Here is a 15,673-nt window from a genome sequence, read left to right as displayed (position 1 = left end):
TGTTTGGTGGAATCTTACCACATTCAAGTATATTGGAGAAAATTATCAGAAGAACTAACTTTTTAAATTTGTGTTGTTGATTTAGATGGATCTTCCAATTGTGTATTACAATGAAACAGAATGGGCAAAAACGCATACAGGAAACAAAGTGAACAAGAAACATGCAATTGCTGGAACACAGAATATTGTGATCGCGGGAAAGGTTGTTTTGAAGATGTGATTTTGAAACACTTCATTTATTTTCAGACACTAATTGAAGAAGGTGTGACGATTCGTGGAGACCTGGCTACTGTGAAAATTGGAAAATTTTGTGTCTTGAAAGCCCGTTGCGATATTCGGCCATGTTTGAAAATTTTCAGTAAGAAACCAACCATGTGTAATGTGATTATTGGTGATTATGTATATATTGATGAAGTAAGTCTACAATTTAAAGTAATAGAGAATGCGAGAATTGTTTTTAGGATTGCATAGTGAATGCAGCTCAAATCTTTGCATTTGTTCATCTTGGAGCTCGTGCTGTCTTGGGAAACGGATGTGTAATTCGTGAGTGTTCCCGTGTTCTGCCAGATACCGTAGTTTCACCGGATGCTGTTTTTCCTCCGTTTTCCACAATCGCTGGAAATCCTGGTGAGCCTAACCACTTGCCTAAACACTCATAAACGCGTTTTTTCAGCCAGAGTGATCGGCACTGAACCAATGTGTACGGAAAATTTGATGACAGAGGCTATGTCGATGTACTACGACAACTTTGTGCCAAGACAAGGAGCAACTCTGGTTCCATAGTTTTTTCTAACCTGTGGAGTATATTTATTTTCAATGCAAATAAAAACAAAATTCAAAACAAAAAAGTGTTCAAATTCGCAAAAATGATACAAGATAATTATCGAAATAATAGAACAGGAGTAATACTGAAGTTCGTTGAGACCCGAATGATTTACCGGTGGAGTGGAATGAGATCTCTGAAAAGGGATGCACAAAAAAGTGAATTATTATATATTGATTTCCTTTTGATCCTTCAGTTTCACAACGTCGCTAGTTTGATGGAAACTTGAAAAAGAAGATTCATAACTTCGGCATACGTTTCCAATATCTGAAAAAACTGCCTGATTAGCATTTATCACTGCGGTTCATTTACATCGGACACGTAGAAACTGATATAGTACTCAAAGTATTGGAAGTACATGAACACAGCTGATCGAACATGTGGATTGACAGCCAACTGTCGAAGTTCCTTCAACATTTTGAAGTGGTATCTCATTCTTGCAGCTTTCAAGATACTAGATCTTGTACTGATAAGGGGAGCATTCATATTTTTAGGAACAATGAGCATCTTGTCAAAAAGCTCATCCAGTTGGATTCCCTCTGAGAAATGAGTTCGTTTCTGAAAAGAAGAATCTTATTAATGTTTCGCAAACTTTCGGAAACTTGATTCATCTGATTCGAACGACATAGCATGTTCCGGATCGAAATCGCGCCTTGTCTGGCGGCCGGCATCATTTCTAAGTACCAAGTTTTCGGACAAAACGTTCTAAAATTGTAGCAATGCATTCAATGATACGATTACATTTTCGAGACTACCTTTTTGCTTGTTTTTCGGTGCGGAAATCGGAGTTCATCGAGAAAACACGATTGTTTCTTTTAGAGACCGTTTGGACTAATTCAACTTCTATAATATCGTTATTCTGCTGGTCATCTTTCGTTGAATGCAGATTAACCACTTCCTTTGTAGTCGATCTTTGATGAGATGCAATATTCGTTCGCTCCTCGATGAACCATTGCTTGTCATGATTGGAGATTGGATTACAGTTCAGAACAGTTTTTGGAATTCGTTGATCTCTTCTCGTTTGGTTTGTAGAATCTTGAGATACCAGAATCGAGTTCCGAATACTGAAATTTTCAATTTTCCCCGCATTCTGTAAATTATAAAACGAACACTGTTCTTTTCTGATTGTCTATTCGCTGTCCAAAAATTCTCAACAGTGCGATCTTTTCATCTGTTTTCATTTTCTTCAAATAGAAATCCATATTCGGAATAACATTACGGCGCATTCTGCAAAAAAGTTTTAGATTCCTATATAGAAGGAGGACTAATGATGGACCTGCCGACAAGTGATTGAACAGTGTGATCACTTCTATAGGTTTCGATGTAATAACTCCAAATCGAAGTTCCAAGAGGCTTAATCGGTTCGTTTCTGAAATATATGATGTCAGGCTTAAATAAATAAGACGGTATAAACCTAACGACCCATTTGAGCATTCTGATATCTTCGGAATATGAAAAGAAGAAGCGCTGTCTCATCTGAAAACGTATGTGGTTGAAATAAAAGCTTATATAATTTTTTTTTTCGAAGCCAGTTTAAAAAAAAATTCTGAAATCCGATCAAAATTATACTGATTTTAAACACGATGTGATCAAAAAAATGGCTATGGCCGAAAAACAAGAACAAACCGTAATTTAAAAAATGCTTTCTCGATGTTTGTCCTATTACGATCGTCAAGGAGACGTTGCTATCTAGCAGGAAGCAGACATACAAATTTTTCTGATTTATTTTACATTATTAATGAAGAAAAGATGGATGCGAAAAAAAAAACGAAAAGAAAACCATTTATGAAATTTAATCACAGTTTTGGACACCTCAATACTCCCATAAAGTGGTTTTATTACTAACGAAAAATACGAAGAACAAAAACTCTGATGTCTCCCGCGTACAACAAATAAGGCCTCTTGTGTGATATATGTATATGTATATATAAAAATTCAAGGAGGGGTGCAGAATAGAATAGGATATTAAAATTTAAGCGAAACCAAGGGGAAGAGAAGAACGAAATAAGTTATAGAAGAATATAATTACAAGCGCTGTGAATATATTCACTCACTTTCAATACTATATTTATCAATTCCAATCACAGAAAATGAAGATGCACTTTGCCGGATTACGATTCACAATACAAGGAGCGAGAGTTCCTTGAATAGGAAAGGTATGAGGTGGGGGGGTAGTTAAAATGGAATGGAAGGAATTTACAAAATAGACAACTTTGGCTGTTCCTTCTGGGCTCCTTTGTTGCCCTTCTTGCCATCAGTCGATGATTTGTTGTTGTTGTTATTCTTCGGTCTACGTGGTACGTTTTCCGAAGATGTGAGCAGAGAGGCATCAAGCCCGCGAGCAGCCATGGTAAGCTGAAGAGTTTGCTGGAGGGCAGCCAGCTGATCAGCACTGAGACCAGACGACGTGAGCTGAACTCCGCCAGAGTTGACAACTGTCTTCGGAGCCGCTTTTTTCTCTTCTGGAATAATATTTTTCATTACACAAAAAAACGAGTTGACCCAACCTTTGTGTGTTGGGCTAAGGTTGACTCCTGAATCCGCCCCAACAGATGATGTGATACTAGACTGGCTGGTAGCATGCTTGATAGGTCCGGCTGGAGGAGGAGATGCAGCTTGCTTGGCTGGTTTCGAGGCTGGCTTTCCGTTGGAAGTAGATTTGGAGGATCTTCCAATAGAAGCGATTGCATTGAGAATCGCAGATGCATCGATCTCTGTAGCGTTTGCATGCTTCAATTCTTTCTCTCGTTCGTTCAAAGCTAGCCGAATAGACTTGAATGCAGCAGAGAGGGCATCAGTAGGAGCTGGAGCGCTCGCTAAAAGTCGCGATGTGAAAATTAAATTATTTCGTTTAAGATACTCACCGACTGTTTTAGGAGCCGCAGCAGATTTAGTTACCGAAGAAGAGGGTGGAGCAGCGACAACTGGAGCTGGAGCAGTCTTTATAGGCGCTGGAACAGTAGGGGTGGATACTGGTGCAGCCGTTTCAGTCGTTTTCTTGTTCTTGTTCTTTTTCTTCTTTGCTGCTGTGACACTGACTCCGCTAGATGTAGTCCATCCCCCGAGAATGCTAGAAGCTCCATCTGAAAATAATTACTGGATCAAAAAACAAAAAAATTAACTAATATTATGCTTGTCTGAGAAAAAAAAGGTTGAGACGCAGAGAAAAAGTGTCTGCGTCTCCACCGTTTGTGTGCTATTTAGGCTCTCCGCTTCGATATCGCTACCGTATTCAGACTGCAAAAAATACTCTCTAACTTTTTTTTTCTCAGACAAGCATAATTGGATGTATATTTCATACACTGACTGTCCAAACCAAATATCTAAACACACTACTCACCTTCCAAGAAAGCTGAAATGGTTTTGTTGACATCCAGGTCGAAAGAATGGAGAACCATGATGATATCGTTATTAGTTACATTATCAACAACTTCACGGACCTTTGCAATCTTCTCCTGAATGACCTTCTTCTCGCTTTCTTTGGGTGCCATTTTCTGAAAATAATACAACTTTAATTGAATAGGGATGAGTGTATCACAATTAAGAGACAGTTCGGAACGGTAAGGTATGGTAAAATATTGGGTAATCAATGTAGGACACAGCATACTCTCCGATTGGTTGGCACGCGCTGCGGTCGCGTTGCGGCCAGCCTGGCACCGAGACGCGCGTTTGAGCGACATCTAACCTACATACCGGACACCGCAATAGAGAGGGAACAAGTGGATATTTTATCAATTTATACAAGTACTGATTGACAGGGTCAGAAGACTGATAAACGATGGAGGGTAATGAGAATTGAAGGAATAACCGACCTGAAACGGCCAAAGTGGGAGGTGCCACGATGAAGGCGCATGTAGTTTTGCAGTGGTTTGTCCCTCGTCACGAAAGGGGTACGGTAACAGTTGTTGCCGCGCTGTGTCTCCTCAATTTTTCAATTGCCCTAAACTTTTTTATTTTCTTTTCGCACATTGCGTTGAACATGTATATCCTGATTCCGTTGAAGCTTATTTCTTTCACAAAGCTCTTTACTTTCATCTTTCGCAACACAGTTTTTTTCTTTCAGGGTAAAATGTCGAAGGTTTCCCGCGAGTCTCTCAATGAGGCTGTCGCCGAGGTCCTCAAGGGATCTACGGAGAAGCCACGCAAGTTCCGTGAGACTATCGAGCTCCAAATTGGACTCAAGAACTACGACCCACAGAAGGACAAGCGTTTCAGCGGATCCATCAGGTAGCTACGACCTGTCTTAGCAGGGAGTTAGAACAATTGTTCTGACGGACTCTTACCCAGGGTCTTAAAACTTTAGGGTAGGCTATTTAAAGCCGCTCTGAATTTAAGTCACGCACTGGTATGCGATATCTTCGTGATTGTTGGCCGTACTATTAGTAAATCTCTCATTCCAGACTGAAGCACATTCCACGCCCAAACATGAAGGTGTGCGTCTTCGGAGATCAACACCATCTTGACGAGGCTGCTGCCGGAAACATCCCAGCTATGAGCGCTGATGACTTGAAGAAGCTTAACAAGCAGAAGAAGCTCATCAAGAAACTCGCAAAGAGCTACGATGCCTTCATCGCTTCCGAGTCTTTGATCAAGCAGATCCCACGTATTCTCGGTCCAGGGCTTAACAAGGCCGGAAAGTTCCCTTCCGTCGTCACCCACGCCGAATCCCTCCAAAGCAAATCTGACGAGATTCGCGCCACCGTCAAGTTCCAGATGAAGAAGGTGAGCTTGACTTTTCTGGGTTCATTTCTGATATTGACAATCATTTCCAGGTTCTCTGCCTCTCCGTCGCTGTCGGACATGTTGGTCTCTCTCAAGAGGAGCTCGTTTCCAACATTTCGCTCTCGATCAACTTCTTGGTCTCGCTCTTGAAGAAGAACTGGCAAAACGTCAGATCTTTGAACATCAAGTCCACCATGGGCAAGCCACAAAGAGTTTATTAATTCTGTTGTTGTTGTTCAATAAACTGTTATTTTTATTTTCCTTTTTTCTACTTAGTGAAATTATCTTCGTACACAATCGTCTGAGAGCAAGTAGATTGAGTGGATTATGTAGTAAATTGGCGTTTCTGGTTTTTCAGATGGCAGGCAATCCGATTACAGTTTGTAAAGGACCTCCTAAGCAGTTCCTTGTTCTTGTCGGAGATGATGACGGAGCGGTAGTTGACCTTGCCATTTTTGTCAAGCAACAAGATATTTCAGATCAGAAGAGGCTTGAATACACAGCTGAACACTATCGAAGGAGTGGAAAACTGCTACTACATTCAGAATTAGTAATATTTAAAGATATTGTTCATTTTTTAAGTTGACTGTTGCAGTTACTATTCTGCAAAGTTCGGGATCAAATCATTCTCAACTCTTAGCGAGGTCGTCGAAGATTTCGAAGCTAACAATTCCAGCATGATGTGCATGTTCCATGCATACAAATCGATAAGTTACTTGAAGGAAGCTAAGGATGTCGCTGACAAAATTAAAGCAGACACTCGGGTATTAATAATCCTCAGTCTAGTTGAATTTGCGGAACATTTTAGGTTGTCATTGTCAATTCATTGGAAACTTGTCCCGATGCGGAACAAGTGGAAAGCTTCGCCAACAGCAATGAGTTCGAAACTGTATACATGCAACCAAACGAGGTCTGTTTAAGGCGCGCCATTCTTGTTACAAAATGTGTTTACAGGAACAACTCTTAGATGCCGAAGAGCACATGGAAAAGGTTGGCGTTGACCGACTTATCGAGACTATTTCCGTATGCAACTGGCCATGGAGAGTGATCAACTCGTTCGGAATAGTAAGGCATAAATAGATTCTAGGAAACTTGTAAATTTTACAGAGATCCACCGCAAACGAGGAGGAGGTTACTAATGAGCATAAAATTGGCGAAGGAGACGTGCTGTCAGGAGCAACCGCCGGTAAATCAAACTTTCTGTAAATATGTTCGGAATGAAATGTTTATTTGGCATGCATTTTATTTCAAGAACATCGAAATGCTAAAACCATTTGTAGTGGTACCAGATCAGAAAAAAAAGAAGGTCTTTAATAGGCGAAAGCTTGCTGGAGAAAATGAAAATCGAATAAAAAAGGAAAGCAGAAACGTTAGGTTGCATTAGTTTTCGTTCCGGGCCTACTGCCACGACCAGCTCCGTTTCTCTCCCTGAGCCAAATTTTCTAAGCTCTCTTCTTATCTGTGTTCATGCAATTCAGACGAATTACAGATCTCCTTATGCAACACTACGTACACTGGTTCCAAACTGTTACTGAGCCAAAGCTGCCAGCTCCACAGCATGCTGAACGCGTCCATCTATCAGCAGATTCACCAACTACGACTGAAGAAACCACCAATCAGGACGATGTGTCCATATCAGTCGACATTGACTTGGTCTGCACAAAAAATCAGGATGAGGCAAAGAACTAGATGGCTCACAGCCTGAAACGAATAATTCTCAAGTACGACGAGTATCTTTCAAACATTCTGTCATGATTTCAAATCGTTCAAATTATCGCATCCTCTAAAATAATAATCACTTACTTATAATTACTACTAGTCTATGAAATATAACGCTGACATTCATTTTCTTGCTTTAATTTTTTCCCCAATCTCTTTCTTGCATTGTACACTTTCCATTCTTTGACACACATTATTCAACTATACCACTTTAGCTTATGAAAGACTTTGAACTTGCAAATAATACAATTTATTTGTGGTTAATCCGTCCATCAAGGAATCGCAGCTTGAGAAGAGACTTTTTCGACAATTTAGATTGTTCATTAGGTTGCAACGAGTCCGCCTTATTCTGACGGAGAAAGAGCGATCAAAAACAGTTTACTTTCGTGCGGAAAAATGTACAGCGATACAAAAATGTATAACTTAACGAACAGAGACTTGAAAATTAAACATGAGTAGCGGAAGGGAAACCCGGGATGCATGTGGGCGCAGGAAACCAGAAAAGTATGAAAACGGGGACAATTGAAGAATAAACATTGGAGAAACGAAACACAGAAAAACTTGAAAAAGAACGAACATAATCACCCATGATTTGTGTCGAATCAGGTTTAAAACAGAACGATTTTGAAAGAAAGAAATTCAATAAAAGAAAAATAAAACAATGAGAAGTTTAGTCATCGCCAGGATGCTCTGGGCAGCAATTTTTCCTCTTGAACCAATCGTCGATGCACCTAAATTGAATTACTTTTTGTAGCGAACAACGGTTTGATAAACGAACTGTTTGTGATAAATACAGAGACATGGTAATCGCGCGATTTTATGGCCCGCTTCGAGATCCTCAAGACAAATGGCACACTCTCCTTTGGCATCTTTCAATACATCATCTGCAACGAATATTAAATGTTCTGATTCTCTGGGCGAATTATAGACATCTGACATGAACAACTACGTTTCAAGGTTTGAGAGTTTGTTATAGTCCAAGCAACATATTCTTTCGGGAAAAATAGCTTCTAAATTTGGGTTTAAAAAACTGGAATTTTCCAAACCATAGAAAATATCTATCGAATGGTTCAATGGTTGATGTCTGGATTAGCGTGAGAAGGGTCTGTGTCAAATTTTCGGTGACTGAGGATCAAACTTTCAAACGTTAGGCGAAAAAATCACGAGTTGCAATGCGTTGATTAAAAATATATAAGTCAAATCCACGTCAACTTTGAAATTATTAAATTTCGCCTGGCCTAAAAGTTATCTGGGGCGCGATTTTCGACCCGTTGATTTGAAACACCGTGAAGCACCGATTTGTGCTCTAAATTAGTTCTTGGCACGCAATTTCGAATTTTTGCTGAATTTAGAACTTTGAGAAAGAGAAATCCTCCGTTTAAAACGGCTCACTTGGGATCAAGCCAACGGGTCAGAAATCGCGCCCCAGTAAACGTTAGATTTTAGAAAAAAATCGCTTCTGAATTGTGTGGCTGAAGATCAAACGTTTAAACGTTGGGCGAAAAATCACGCGTTGCAACTCGTTGATTCAAATTAATTATGTCAAATCCACGTCAACTTTGAAATTATTAAATTTCTTCTGGCCTAAAAGTTATTTGAGGCGCGTTTTTTGACCCCTTGCCTTGGACCCAAGTGACGGCTCCTAAAATATTAAAGTAGGATTTTAGGTTTTTCTTAACTTAGCGGCTATCAGGAATCTTGAATTCAGGTACCTTCGACCGCCTTGATTTTTAATATCACAGAAAAATTAATTGTCGAAACATTCTTTCTGGTCATTTTCGGATTAGAACTTATTCAAAATAATGTTTTTTGAAGCCATGATCTATATTCTGAATAAAGTTGCAGCCAAAAAAATTTATGTTTTTCAATTGGTGCTTAGCTTCAAACGTGCGCGAAGAAGGTTGGTGTACATGGGAGTGATTTATCTCTGCCTTCGAAAGGTTTTTGTCCCGTCCATACATTTTTAAAAACCAAATCTCACCATTATACGTAATTTTAGGTCTTGTCAAGCACATCACCAAGTGGATATCAGCATCATCGGAAGGAACAACTTTGTGGCATACCGGGCATTTCATATCTGAAAAAATCACATCAAAAATGAATAATTCCATGATTCAGAGAACCAGGCCTACCCATCATAAAGACGGGAACCGATCGACGACTGTGATGACCATGCAGACGACCTGGGCGAGAATGGACACCTCGAGAGCGACTGAAATGAAATAAAATATATATTACGAGTATAACAAAGTTTAGTACCTTCCATGATTTGAATGTGATGGACCAGCGTCGTCTTCAGAAGCATTTGAATCTGAAGAAGAACTCAAAAAACGGGCATTACGCATAGTCTGAAATATTGCTCGATTTAGTAACCTTAAAAGTGTCCTTTGCTACCTGCATGAACTCTGCGGCTGTCATAACGTTTGGTCTTTGAGACGACGAATTGTGCGAAGAAACCTGTGAACATTTGATTGATGAAAACTTTTCTAAAATGTAATTCTCGGTAAAATTTACCTGCGCAGTATCCACCGAGTTACTTCGAGGTCTTTCTTCGGTGACTGATGACTGTCGACCACCCATGTCGCAATAGTAACTTCTATCCCCCGTTAGCGTTCTGTAAATTACAAATAAATCGTGCGGGTAAATCGATTATCAATATGTCATATGGACATTAAAAAGAAAGTGTTGAAATGCTATGAAATTGATAAGCAAAAAGGTAGTCGGAATCATAAGAGACTACTGAGAATAATAATGATGAAAACAAGGTATGAAAACAGTTGTTTGTTGGTATTGTTATTCTCGAACTAACTTTATTGCATACTTTTGTTTCCATTCGATTTCAGAGGTTCAGGCAAATCAATGCTCACATTCAGAACTTTTGCGGAAAACAGGAAATAACATATACTTCTTTTCCTAGACAAGCTTACTAATGAAAATAAGAATGGAATTTCTCATTAAGAGAGTCGAGGTTACATAACGAAGGATTAATGAATGGCGACAGCGTGCGTCGGGGTACTAAAGAAAACTATGTGAAATTGGGAACGCACGGAAGGATTCTATTTTTTTTTTGTTCTCAGTGAATGATGATTGGGTCATGCACAAAACGGGCTGTTGCTGTTGTCGACTGCTGTCTCTGCATTCCCGAGGTGTTCATTGATTCGGCGCCCAAAGGCGAGGGACTCGGAGAGTTTAGAGATAAACAGAAGATTGGGGAATAGGAGAAGCAAGTGAGACGCAGTCATTGAAAGACGGTCACGGGGGGTCGCAGGCACCGGAGAATGGACATGGAAAAAAATGAAGGAGGAAAATGTAGCGGGGATATCAGAGTTACAAAATAAATTTATGAAAAGAAATCAGGGATCCAATAAATTTAGCTTTGATATCGAGCACTATAACGAAATCGACAGCTGTTTTTCAATTTATTTTCTGTGTTTGGAAAATAATTCATGAATAACCCCATAAGATCTTCAAGACGATCAAAATTATGAGTCGAGATTACTTTTCTATTTGATATTTAACTCATAGAAACTATTATTATTCTTTCGAAACCAATTAAACTTCCTGCTAGGCACGAAACCACTAAAAATCCAGTTTTTCAACGAATTATGGTTACGCTCTGATAAATTCAACGATTCACATATATTACAAATGCATATTGGGATCTAATGATATCTACTGAAATGCATAAAGATGCATGGAAAAAGGTTCAAACTTGCAGCAGTGAAAAATGATACCTATGTCAAAAAGTTTCCGTTTTTATGCGAATTCTAAAGATGGATCAAAATCAAAAACAATTAAAAATTCTGTTGATGATATTTATTAAACAAAAAAGTGGAGAGAAAAAAAGATGGGAGACCAAAAAATCACGAGTGAAGTATTTAAAGCACGCGGAGAAAACAAACTGTTTTCAGGTCAAAAATACTGAATTGATGATCCCGTAGATTACAATTTTACCTATTTTCATACGGACAACTAACTAAAGAATCGGCATTTCCGAAGCTGTGCACCAAACGAAAAGAAGGCAGAAGGCTAGTGGGAATGATCATAAAAGCGGTAGTGTCAGCAGTTGCGAGAAACTGAAGAGAACAAAAAGTGCAAAGTCGTCAAGAATCTTGAGTACTTGACAGAAGTCGTTGAGTTGGATATGACTTTAGAAATCTGCTTTTTGAAAAGGAGAAAGAAAATCCAGTTTACTTTTTTTGCGAAGTAATCAAATATTCAAAAGAAGGTCAAAATTCGAAAGAACCTAGTGTTCATTATCTTCTCTCCCAAGTTGTTTGAGGAACGGCTGTCTTGTAATACGTACACCTGCCATTTCTATTTCTCTATTTCTCTTCATCGTTCACACTTTATAGTTATAATAATAGACGGGCGGTTGAGCATAGAGATAACGTTCGAATAATGGGAATAGCAGAAACAATTATGAGTTAAAATGAGCAAAAGTTGAAAAAAGAATAGCATTTCTGATAATGGAGTTATTCACCAACATGTAGAAAAATTCGGAGAAATGGAGAAAATTCCGCGAAACCGCGGAGAATGAACCAATCTAGCTGAAATTTCGGAGAAAATTATAGAGAGCATATTCACAAAATTTGGGGTCGCAAAATTAACTTTGAAGTTTTGGCTGGAATTTCAGACAAAATGGTCAACGTGGATATTTTGACCCAAAATTTTGTGAATATGCTCTCTATAATTTTCTCCGATTTTCTCCGAAATTTCAGCGAGATTGGTTCATTCTCCGCGGTTTTGCGAAATTTTCTCCATTTCTCCGAATTTTTCTACATTTTGGTGAATAAACCCCTAAAGGAAAGGACATATTGAAAGAAAAACTGAAAAAAAAACCTGCAAAACATGGTTTTTGAGCATACTTGTAAAATTCCGGGCCCGGGCCCGGGCCTGAGGAAATTTTCAAGACCCGGGCCCGGCCCGGAAGGCCCGGTGTCAAAAATTCTGTATTTTTGAGTCAAATTTTGAGCTCTCAATATAATTTTTTCCATTTTTTTTCCGTATTTCGGATTGTTTGTCTGTCTGATCAAAACAGATCGAAAAACTCGAAAAAAAATTTTTTTTGTCGAAAAAAATCACATAAGGGTCCACCCTTATGTGTTTTTTGAAAATTTCGAAACTAGTGAAATGACGGGCCCGCCGGGCCGGGCCTCCGAAATTCCGGAAAAAGCTCGGCCCGGCCCGTTACAAGTATGTTTTTGAGCTCATCCAACTACGGTTTTAAAGGCGCAAACTGCCGTTTTGTTTGTCACGCAGCGCAATTACAAATCAGTCGTTGCGCCTTTAAAAAAATCATACGGTTTGGCAATTCAGACTTCACGATTAAACCACAATTCAGAAAAACTTTTGAAATCTTGAAGCCGGAATCCAGGGAAAAAAATCTCGTAATCCGGAATGTAATAAATAAAGCAAAGAAATGTATAAATTTTTCCAAATCTAGACAAAAAACCAATTCAGAGGGTCCAGAACGAAAAAATACGCAGAATTACGAATACGGTATTTGAAATAGTGATTTTGGGCAAATACTCATGTTCTATGCAAACGCTTGGACTAATACTGGATTGTTATGCGTTACTTTTCGCTCATTAGCTATTGTCTGTTATACCATTCTCTGTTGTCCTAATTTCAGAAAAAAAAATTCGTTTGCTTCTTCAGTGTTCTAGCTCGTATAAGGACCATCTTAGTATTAAATTCGGTGTCCAACTGGCATTAGCAAGTTTCATCACGATCCCTCAAGAGCTCTAAAAAGTCAAAAGTTCCAGAATTTCTTCCAGAAACTGGTTTACGATCTCTTACTGTTTGGGGCATCGACACCAAAAATCATAAATATTTTCAATTTTTCCAACTCTTCCTTCAAGGAGAAAATTTTCTGTCAATGTTCCCTAGAAACAAACAACTTGTAAGAAGACATTTTGAACTTGGTAAATAGCTCGGGGAGAAAATAGTAAAGGAACACAAAAAAAGACTAAAGTAGGCGGAGTAATGTCATCAGACAATAGCAAATAATGGAACGAAAAAATGTAGATATTTAGAGAGTGACTGAGCCACTCGTCAAATCGACATCGCTTTTTTTTCTGACATCCAAATTGAACAAATTTCTCTCAAAATTCGAGAATGACTGTGGTGTCGGTTGACACGAAGAATGGATACATTGAGACTGATAACGACCGTCTCATCATGGTTATCTTGCTCATTTTTCTTCCGGTAAGAATGACAAATTTTCTTTTTTAGAATATGAAACATGCTGTGATTCTTGGATGAATCCATTTTGTTAAAAGCTCATTTATATAATCAGAAGTGTATTTATTTGAAACTAAACCACAATGAGACTGTAAAACAGTAGAGTTCTCAACCTAAAACTAATTTCAGCCATTGGCTGTTTTCTTCAAATCCCGTGGATGCACCAGCTACGTTTGTCTAAACATTCTTCTTTACATTTTCCTGATTCTACCTTCTTACTGTCATGCCGTGTGGTTCTGTTTCATTAGAGGAAGAGAACATGAAGTGAGAGCAGAACTCACAAATCGCATCTAAATCAATTTATTTCGAAATTGTTTTATTTGTCTACTTTGTACTATGTTGTTATAAATGAAGAGATTTTATACTGTACCGATTGTCATATTTTCAGTTCAAAATTAACCATCTTTAGGTGCCTGAAAGAATATATTGTATTATATTGGTATGAAAGTGTTCAGGCATTCCAAAGCAAAAATATATTCGATTTTGTAGTTGTCAATTATTCTGTACGAATTTATCCAAAAAACCGGAGCCGTGGAAGAGAAACGCCGGTGGCCGTGATCGAAGGTCCCACAGCGACAACCACAGTAAACTAGAAATTTTGGCTCTTTTCGGTTATTTTGATTCTTGAAACTTTTTTTGGTCCTTTGTTAGATTTTTGTTTTGGTTCTTAGAACTTTTTCGCCCTTACAATTAGAAAACTTTTAAATATCTATATTAATTTTCAGCTTTTAGTCTTACGAGGGCGGTATCCAAAGTGTCCCCTAAATTTCTTTCATTTTTTAAAAAATTCTAAAGACCGAAATAACCGACAAGAGTCGAAATTGTTTCTATTTTCCGGATTCATTTTCTCGTTTTTCACTGCTTAAGACTACAAAATGAATTCGAAAAATGAATAATAATTTTAGGTTACTGTAGTTGTCGTTGTGGAACATTTGGCAACAGCCTCCGGTGCTTCTCTTTCACAGCTCCATTTTTTGTACTAAAATAATAATTCCAGTTGAAATTAAGTAAATTTAAAATTCTTTTGAGCGGTACTGTACATATTTAATGGGGCTAATTGAATTTGTATTGAATTAACGATAAATCAGTTTTGTGTTTTTGTTGATTGTTTGAACGGGCGGCATCTTGTTTATGTGACCGAAAGTTCTCTTGTGTAATGCGAAAAAAAGAAAGAGGCGGCCTGACGAGAGGAGGCAACCGATGGATGATAACGTTTCGGGCGGTCAATTCGAACGTCATTTTTAGATTTTTTCCTCTTTCTCACGTCCCACTTTTATCTGGATCTACAGGAATCATTTTTCGCATACTTGTAATCCGGGCCTTTGCCGGGCCTTGGCGGGCCCTGCCATAATTTCTTTCAGAATCAATATTTTTGAACCATGTAAATCAGATATGATAGAGCTCTACGAGTACTACAAAAAGGTATTATTTGGAATACTATATCTTTACTATGAACAAAGTTACAGATCATAAAGTGACTTTTCTCGCAGGGCCCGGCAAGCCCGGGCCGGGCCTACTCTTTTTGTTCCTTTTCCTCTGTAACTCTGTTCATAGACACGGTACAGTATTCTAAATGATACCGTTTTGTAGTACTCGTGGAGCTCTATCATATCTGATTGAGTTGGTTCGAAAAAATTGATTCTGAAAGAAGTTATGGCAGGGCCCGCGAAGGCCCGGCAAAGGCCCGGATGACAAGTATGATTTTTCAAACTCAATTTCTTGTGAATGTTATGTTTTGTACTTCATGATTCCTATTTGAACCTTATCTCAAGATTGGTATTCCAAATTTTAGATTACTGTCTTTTAACATTATCATGGACATTCCGCCGAGTAATTAAATGTGTATCATAACTGAGAAAAGTATCAGATTATTAAAATAGAACTTTCGAAACCAAACTGTTTACAAAACTATCTTTTCGTCTTTTTCTTCGAAATACAAACAACTTTTGGGAACGATTTCCTCCATTTGCACGTTTACTTCTGCTCTTCCGAGCCACTACCCCGATTTTCATCCCTTCAAACGAGAAAATGGGCGGTTCGAAACGAGAATTTTCACTTCTTTTCATATTCGTTTTTTCCAATTGTTCAGAGCTGCATTCAAGTGTTATTGTGTTCCCTGAGAACAAGCTCATTCACAATATTATTCTTGTAAAAAGGGTTGTG

The 15,673-nt window shown here is 38.5% G+C and overlaps 7 protein-coding genes across 7 annotated transcripts; 4 read left to right on the top strand and 3 right to left on the bottom strand.

Annotated features, from left to right (window-relative positions):
• Positions 1-85: 85 nt before the first annotated feature.
• On the top strand, positions 86-783 carry Cbr-dnc-5 (the record flags this gene model as incomplete). The annotated part of the gene is made up of 4 exons (XM_002639541.1): positions 86-202; positions 247-414; positions 462-627; positions 674-783. 4 exons carry the CDS (start codon positions 86-88, stop codon positions 781-783), a joined length of 561 nt encoding a protein of 186 aa, XP_002639587.1.
• A 238-nt stretch (positions 784-1,021) lies between these two features.
• On the bottom strand, positions 1,022-2,299 carry CBG04226 (the record flags this gene model as incomplete). The annotated part of the gene is made up of 6 exons (XM_002639542.1): positions 1,022-1,090; positions 1,136-1,381; positions 1,716-1,887; positions 1,934-2,050; positions 2,100-2,192; positions 2,238-2,299. 6 exons carry the CDS (start codon positions 2,297-2,299, stop codon positions 1,022-1,024), a joined length of 759 nt encoding a protein of 252 aa, XP_002639588.1.
• Positions 2,300-3,019: 720 nt separating this feature from the next.
• On the bottom strand, positions 3,020-4,314 carry CBG04227 (the record flags this gene model as incomplete). Its single annotated transcript, XM_002639543.1, has 4 exons — positions 3,020-3,285; positions 3,331-3,639; positions 3,688-3,906; positions 4,164-4,314. The coding sequence occupies 4 exons, from the start codon at positions 4,312-4,314 to the stop codon at positions 3,020-3,022; spliced, it is 945 nt and encodes a 314-aa protein (XP_002639589.1).
• A 578-nt stretch (positions 4,315-4,892) lies between these two features.
• On the top strand, positions 4,893-5,766 carry Cbr-rpl-1 (the record flags this gene model as incomplete). The annotated part of the gene is made up of 3 exons (XM_002639544.1): positions 4,893-5,050; positions 5,224-5,545; positions 5,596-5,766. The coding sequence occupies 3 exons, from the start codon at positions 4,893-4,895 to the stop codon at positions 5,764-5,766; spliced, it is 651 nt and encodes a 216-aa protein (XP_002639590.1).
• A 137-nt stretch (positions 5,767-5,903) lies between these two features.
• On the top strand, positions 5,904-7,234 carry CBG04229 (the record flags this gene model as incomplete). The annotated part of the gene is made up of 7 exons (XM_002639545.1): positions 5,904-5,981; positions 6,025-6,095; positions 6,141-6,309; positions 6,354-6,455; positions 6,500-6,610; positions 6,653-6,731; positions 7,035-7,234. 7 exons carry the CDS (start codon positions 5,904-5,906, stop codon positions 7,232-7,234), a joined length of 810 nt encoding a protein of 269 aa, XP_002639591.1.
• A 700-nt stretch (positions 7,235-7,934) lies between these two features.
• On the bottom strand, positions 7,935-9,844 carry CBG04230 (the record flags this gene model as incomplete). The annotated part of the gene is made up of 7 exons (XM_002639546.2): positions 7,935-7,995; positions 8,043-8,148; positions 9,246-9,341; positions 9,397-9,476; positions 9,524-9,612; positions 9,659-9,721; positions 9,779-9,844. The coding sequence occupies 7 exons, from the start codon at positions 9,842-9,844 to the stop codon at positions 7,935-7,937; spliced, it is 561 nt and encodes a 186-aa protein (XP_002639592.2).
• A 3,540-nt stretch (positions 9,845-13,384) lies between these two features.
• CBG04231 lies at positions 13,385-13,804 on the top strand (the record flags this gene model as incomplete). Its single annotated transcript, XM_002639547.2, has 2 exons — positions 13,385-13,474; positions 13,640-13,804. The coding sequence occupies 2 exons, from the start codon at positions 13,385-13,387 to the stop codon at positions 13,802-13,804; spliced, it is 255 nt and encodes an 84-aa protein (XP_002639593.2).
• Positions 13,805-15,673: the final 1,869 nt, after the last annotated feature.

This window comes from Caenorhabditis briggsae (genome assembly GCF_000004555.2).
Source record: "Caenorhabditis briggsae complete genome, chrI, whole genome shotgun sequence".
Taxonomy (NCBI): Eukaryota; Metazoa; Nematoda; class Chromadorea; order Rhabditida; family Rhabditidae; genus Caenorhabditis; species Caenorhabditis briggsae.
Note: the sequence above shows the minus strand (reverse complement) of the source record. Positions and strands in the feature narration are given on the sequence as shown.